General features: G+C 60.7%; 1 protein-coding gene across 1 annotated transcript in view; it reads left to right on the top strand.

Annotated features, from left to right (window-relative positions):
• Slc9a3 (solute carrier family 9, subfamily A (NHE3, cation proton antiporter 3), member 3) overlaps positions 1-7,012 on the top strand; it is a 13,595-nt gene that overhangs the window by 399 nt on the left and 6,184 nt on the right. Inside the window, exons 2-8 of the mRNA XM_013013823.1 lie at positions 181-483; positions 2,793-2,953; positions 3,593-3,671; positions 4,416-4,593; positions 5,302-5,522; positions 5,946-6,148; positions 6,509-6,598. Coding sequence (XP_012869277.1) covers positions 181-483; positions 2,793-2,953; positions 3,593-3,671; positions 4,416-4,593; positions 5,302-5,522; positions 5,946-6,148; positions 6,509-6,598 — 1,235 coding nt within the window. The remainder of the gene's footprint in view (positions 1-180; positions 484-2,792; positions 2,954-3,592; positions 3,672-4,415; positions 4,594-5,301; positions 5,523-5,945; positions 6,149-6,508; positions 6,599-7,012) is intronic.

Raw genomic sequence — 7,012 nt, 5'->3', positions numbered from 1 at the left:
GGGATCCCTCCCAGGACCAGGCCCTCTGACGCGGGGATCCCTCCCAGGACCAGGCCCTCTGACGCGGGGATCCCTCCCAGGACCAGGCCCTCTGATGCGGGGATCCCTCTCAGGACCAGGCCCTCTGACGCGGGGATCCCTCCCAGGTCCAGGCCCTCTGACGCGCTTTCCTCCCTGCAGTGTTCCACCTGTCCCACAAGGTCACCAGGGTCGTCCCGGAAAGCGCTCTGCTCATCGTCTTGGGCGTGGTGCTTGGCGGCATCGTCTGGGCGGCCGACCACATTGCTTCCTTCACGCTCACGCCCACGGTCTTCTTCTTCTACCTGCTGCCGCCCATCGTGCTGGATGCCGGCTACTTCATGCCCAACCGGCTCTTCTTTGGCAATCTGGGCACCATCCTGTTGTACGCTGTCATCGGCACCGTGTGGAATGCAGCCACCACAGGCCTCTCACTCTACGGCGTCTTTCTCAGCGGCTTGATGGGTGAGTCTAGGCATTCCTGCTCGGTGGGTTCTGGGCACTCCACATAGCAAAGTTGAGGTGTAGGTTGCACAGCAGGTGATGAGCAGTGTCTCTGGTGGGCTCCCTTACCTTGAACCTTGGAAGTTTCAAGGCCTCACTGCGTGTCTGTGGTATCCTCTTCTGCTCCACACACACCACCCCCTGGGCTGGCACGGGTGGCTGTTCCTCCTTTTGCCGTGTTCATCAGGGAGGAAGGGAACAACCAAGGAGAAAGCCCTGGGTGGCATCTGGGCTCACGGAAGCTTGGTGCAGTGCATTTCTGCACTCCATGACACCAGCCTCTCCCGCTGTGGTGGTTACTCAGCCCGTCCCGGGTGCACCTCCATCCTTGTGGCTGGATTTCTGTCCACTAGGGAGACTGAGAAAGTGAGGTCCCAGCCAATGTCAGCAGATATTTGGGGACAAGTCCAGAGTCACTGGGGATTTTCTCTCTAGCTTGGGGAAAACATGGGGTAACTGAAATCCCGAGGCTAAAGAGACATGTCAGGGAAGAGGGAGTAGCAACCCTGGGGCGCGTCCGTCCGGCGGGGACCTTGCGCTTGCTAGGGTATCTGGCATTGCTGGGCAGGGCGCCCCCAGGGTGAGCGGGCCCTGCCTGTGCTGCCGGAGGAGGTGGCTTCCTAGCACCGGTGATGCGCTACTCCTGTCACGGGACCCTGGGCCCTGGGGGAGTGGAGCAGGGCCTCCGGGGCCCGTGCCCCTGGCCTCGGGCACACACACTCCTTCTCACTTGACTACCACTGGGTGTCCCAGGCCCGGAGAAGCCGCCGTTAGACGGAGCTGATGAGGAGGAAAAAAACGTGTCTCAGGGACAAATGGCTGAGTTTTGGCAAATGTACTCACCCTGTCAACTACATGGCCATCCAGTTCTAGAACATTCCTATCACCTGGGATGTCCAGGTCGGCTCGTCTGCTGTAGTTGTGTAGGACCATCCAGGAGCAATGCTGCCCTGCCCACAACAGACGGGGCCATTCTCCATAACCACAGAGCTGCCAGCCACGCGTAGCCATCGGGCTACGCTGGCCAGGCTGAGGTCATGGGGTAGGCAAGGCCTCCAGGCTAAGTCTGCTCTGCTCTACGCGTCACAGGTCTGCTTCTGCAGATCCCCTGCTCAACGTTAGAAGAGCTCACAGACCTCAGATGGGTTAGGCCAGGCTCTCATCCGTCCCCTGCAGGTCTTCCTGTGTGTGTGCATGTGTGTGTGCACATGTATGTGTGTACACTGTGTATGTGTGCGCACGAGTATGTGTGTATGTGCACAGGTGGATGTGTGTTCATGTGCAGATGTATTGTATATATGTGTGTGTGTATTGTATGTGTGCAATGTGTGCACGTGAGCATGCATACACATGTCTGTGCATGTGTACATGTGTGCAATGTGTATACATGAGCATATATGTGTGCACACATGTACGTGTGTGTGTGTGTGTGTGTGTGTGCTGGTACTTGGAACTCAGGACCTTGTACTCTTGGCTTTTTCAGTCAAGGCTGTCACTCTACCACTTGAGCCACACCTCCACTTCTGACTTTTTGCTGGTGAATTGGAGATAAGAATCTCACATACTTTTCTGCCCAGTCTGGCTTTGAATCTCCATCCTCAGATATTAACCAGCTCAGTAGCTAGGATTGAGGATGTGAGTCACCAGTGCCCAGCCCTGAAGTAGAGAGGGCCAGGCATTCAGTTCCACACACCTATGGAAGGGTGAGTGTAGAGGGGGAAGGCAGCTCCGGTCAGCGCCCGTGCTTCCTGCGGGCCTGTGGGCTGAGCTCTGTCAGAGGACTGGAGCAAGAGGCCAGTTGTAGCACAGGCGGTTTATGTCAGGACGGCCGGAGGGGCTGTGAGCTTCCACGTGTGGTTCCAAGCAGGAATTGGGTCCTATAGGACAGCACTTGCCTAGCTTGTGCAAGGTCCTGGGTCGGTCCTCTGTCCACAAGAGTAAATAAATGGCTGAACCTCAGGTGCTGTGGTTCTGACTGGAAGCTGGGAGACTTAGGACCCAGGAAGTGCTGTTTTCCCAGTCCCTGCTCCCCACTCCTTCCTGAGAGCCCCAGCCTCTGACCCTAGATCCAGGGTGGGGTCTGCAGCCCCAGTCATCAGGCCCCAGCCCAGGCAGCTCTGGTACCTCAGCTGCCCCTAGACTCCCCAAACCCCAGAGATGCTGAGATTGATGACGGGGGAAGGGAGGGCCAGGGACCCCCACTCTGAGGACGGGGGCTGGCCCTGGGCTGTGTCAAAGCTGTGCCCCCACTTGGCCCGCTTGCCCTGCAGGTGAGCTGAGAATCGGGCTCCTGGACTTCCTGCTGTTCGGCAGCCTGATTGCTGCTGTGGACCCCGTGGCTGTGCTGGCTGTGTTTGAGGAAGTGCATGTGAACGAGGTCCTGTTCATTATCGTTTTTGGGGAGTCCCTGCTGAACGACGCGGTGACTGTGGTGAGTACAGGCGTTCCTGAGTGCCGGGGGAGGGATAGATGTCCAGATGTGGAGGAAGCCGCAGACGCCTAGACATGGATGCCCGAGGGATGGACGCATGTCCCACGGTGCCGTGGGGGGGGGGCGTCCTGGGGACACAGCTGAGATCTAGTCAGAAAGCCACAGTGGTCCAGTGGCTTCCCCATTCCTATAGCCTCATGTGGGCCAACCACTTCCCGTGGGCGCCTCCTCCCCTCATTCTCAGAGAAGAATAGCACTGCTGAGAGAGCAGGGATTTCACGTCTGCCTTGGATACCCTGCCCCTTTGCCAATGCGGGTGTGGAGACCAGCCTGCACCTCTGGCTGTGGGCTCATTGCTAGCATTGTTGGACAAGAGACAGAGACATCAGAGAAGCCGCTAGAAACAAAATTCTGGGCTCATCTGACAAATGAAAATCAATATATGGAGGGTTCATTTTATGGACACCTGTCTCGCCACAAACATCTGCCCAGAACATGTCCTGCCTGCGCTTCCCGTGGGCTGCCTCCTCCTCCTCTTGATCCTGGTTACCATGTGCTAATGAGGGTCGTCAGCTGCCTGGGCTGAGCCCAGAGAGGGTGGGTACTGACTGGCTGTGTTGCTCATCTCTGCCTCCTCAGGTCCTGTACAATGTATTCGAGTCTTTCGTATCTCTGGGCGGTGACAACGTGACTGGTGTGGACTGCGTGAAAGGCATAGGTATGTGGCAGCTCCACCCTCTGCTGGGACCTGGGACCCCACCCACCCCAGGGCTGTAGACCCCGCCCACCCACACAAGGCCCCACCCACCCCAGGCCTGCAGGCCCCGCCTACCCACACAAGGCCCCATCCACCCCTGGTCTGCAGGCCCCGCCCACCCACACAAGGCCCCACCCACCCAGGCCTGCAGGCCCTGCCTACCCAGAAGGCCCCGCCCACAGACACAAGGCCCCGCCCTCCCTCAGGCCTGCAGAAAGAGGACCAGTGACTCCTCTCCTCCAGAGCAGCCCCCCACACCCCTCTGCTGCCTGGGACCTGAGCCCACACAGGGAAAGACCTTCCTGCCCCCTTACTGAGCTTGCCCCTAACTAACAACTGGTTGAGGGCTTGGGATCCTGAGCCTCTCTCTGGAGCATATGGGGACAGCGCCTTCCTCTCCTGGGAAGAGCAGATGGACAGTGTCTGCGGATCAGGACCTGTGCTTGCCGGCAGCACTGTGGCTCCCTCCCCTGCCGCTCTCTGCACTCCGCCTGGCGTCCAGGCCAGACCTTGAGTAGAGAGCAGAGAGCTGGTCCTTGTGTCCTGAGCGGTGGCGGTCCCCGGTGTCCCCCGGAGGCCACCCGCCTGGCCAGCCCCCAGTGTCCCCCGGAGGCCACCCGCCTGGCCAGCCCCCAGTGTCCCCCGGAGGCCGCCCGCCTGGCCAGCCCTCCACACCCCGCCACAAAGGCAGCCTCTTCCTCCCAGTGTCCTTCTTCGTGGTGAGCCTGGGCGGCACGCTGGTGGGGGTCATCTTTGCCTTCCTGCTGTCCCTGGTGACGCGTTTCACCAAGCACGTGCGCATCATCGAGCCTGGCTTCGTCTTCGTCATCTCCTACCTGTCCTACCTGACTTCAGAGATGCTGTCCTTGTCAGCCATCCTGGCGTAAGTCCCCCGCTGGGGGGGGGGGATGTGGCTCCTGAGCACCCAGGGCACTAAGGCCCAGGGAGGCCAACGCAGGCTGGAGAGCGGCAAGGAGGTACGCGTGTGGGGGTGGGCAGCGTACCCCCAGGGTTCCCAGAAGCGTGGCCCCACCCTGCCCTGTGAGGGGCACATCCCCAGCCGCCTCCCCCCCCTCCCCGTCTGGTGGAAATGCATTCTAGGGGTAGGTGGGTAAAGAATGCGATTTCATTTTTAAATAAGGAGTTGGTGTTTCTGCAGAATTGCCCTTGCTGGCGTGGCCCTGAGGGGTATGGGGGAGGCTACGGCCAGATTCAAGAGTGACCTTTCCAGAAATCCCTGCCAACCCTCCCCCCACACCAGGCAGAGCCCAGCATTCCACGTCTGGCCTGGGCATACCCAAGGCCAAAGGCTGGGCCGTGATGGCTCTGGCGTGTGATACAAGCTGCCCCTTGGGTAGTTCCACATGCCAGCTTCACTGTGCCCAGAGGCTAGACAACCAGGTGGCTCCAGCTCAGGGCCTCAATCCATAGGAAGAGCCAGGTGCACACAGCCCAGGACGGACTGAGGGACACGGGACTCTGTCAAGCTACTGTGGGGACGGGGTATAGCAGAGGCTTTGGAGACACGGCCTGAGGGCTCTGCCCCCAAAGGGAGGGCACACCACAGGCTCACACGGCCTCCGCTCCTCAGCATCACCTTCTGTGGCATCTGCTGTCAGAAGTACGTGAAGGCCAACATCTCGGAGCAGTCAGCCACCACCGTGCGCTACACCATGAAGATGCTGGCCAGCGGGGCTGAGACCATCATCTTCATGTTCCTGGGCATCTCGGCCGTGGACCCACTCATCTGGACGTGGAACACGGCCTTCGTGCTGCTCACTCTGGTCTTCATTTCTGTGTACCGGGCCATTGGTGAGTGTCCAGCCTCCCTCGGGCTGCTGGCTATGGATTTGGGGCCCCGAGACAGCACTCAAGGATCTGGGCCTTGACCCCATAAAGAGCAGGCATGGTGCAGCCTAGGGGGATCAAGGTGGAAGGTACCAGAACCTAGAGGGAACCCATTTCCTTCCCTCTAACTCACCCAGGGATAAGGTCAGGAGGATGGGAGATGGAGCCTAGGCCAGAGTCCTGTCACTCCATCCTTCAGAGAACCCACCAGAAGGTGCATCTGAGCCCACCACCACACTGTCCCCAGTCGGCTGGGGGATGGGGGGATGGAGGGACAGGGCTGTGGGAAAGAGCCACGCGGGGACCGCCACGCCGTCCCCAGTTGGTGACAGAAGAGCCCTGGGGGCGTGGGGAGGCAGCACGGCGCTGAGCCCCCTCCCCACACAGGCGTGGTCCTACAGACCTGGATCTTGAACCGCTACCGTATGGTGCAGCTGGAGACCATCGACCAGGTGGTCATGTCCTACGGAGGGCTGCGTGGGGCCGTGGCCTACGCCTTGGTTGTGCTTCTGGACAAGGACAAGGTCAAGGAGAAGGACCTGTTTGTCAGCACCACGCTCATTGTGGTCTTCTTCACGGTCATCTTCCAGGTATGGCGGGGCTGCCCTCCCCCCCAAGCCCAGGCCGCAGTCCCTTCCTGCAGGAGGGTGAACATTTCCAGGCTCCAGACTCAAACTGGGTTTTGTAATTTTAGTAACTGGGCGTGTTTTGTAGGCTCCAGGGCCCAGGGGACACAGCACACTTCGCCCTAAGTGCTCCTCCAGGCAGTGGCCCGGACAACACCCGGTCAGCATGCCGGTGCTGCCCAGCCGCCCAGCAGGGGTGCCAGCTGGGGTGGGGGCCCCAGTGTGGGAGGAGGGGCCGGTACCATACCCTGTGTGTGTGTCACGTACAGGCATGGGGTCTGGGGTGTGGGGCTGGTGCTAGAGCCTCTCCTGTCTGTCTTCTAGGGCCTGACCATCAAGCCCCTGGTGCAGTGGCTGAAGGTGAAGAGGAGTGAGCAGAGAGAGCCAAAGCTCAATGAGAAGCTACATGGCCGGGTAGGGGTGGTGAGGGCTTGGAGGGAGGGGCAGGGGCAGGGGTGAGGGCTTGGAGGGGGAGAGACAGGGGTGAGGGCTTAGAGGGGGAGGGGCAGGGTGAGGGCTTGGAGGGGGAGGGGCAGGCTTGAGGGCTTGGAGGGACTTAGAGGGGCAGGGGTGACGGCTTGGAGGGGGAGAGACAGGGGTGAGGGCTTAGAGGGGGAGGGGCAGGGGGAGGGCTTGGAGGAAGAGGCAGGGGCTGGAGCAGGGGTAAGAGCTTAGAGGGGCAGGGGTGAGGGCTTGGAGGGGCAGGGGTGAGGGCTTGGAGGCAGGGGCAGGGGTGAGGGCTTGGAGGGGCAGGGGTGAGGGCTTGGAGGGGCAGGGGTGAGGGCTTGGAGGGAGGGGCAGGGGTGAGGGCTTGGAGGGGCGGGGGCA

This window comes from Dipodomys ordii, unplaced genomic scaffold, assembly GCF_000151885.1.
Source record: "Dipodomys ordii isolate 6190 unplaced genomic scaffold, Dord_2.0 Scaffold21, whole genome shotgun sequence".
NCBI lineage: Eukaryota > Metazoa > Chordata > Mammalia > Rodentia > Heteromyidae > Dipodomys > Dipodomys ordii.
The sequence above is the reverse complement of the archived record's forward strand: the minus strand, read 5'-3'. Positions and strand labels throughout refer to the sequence as shown.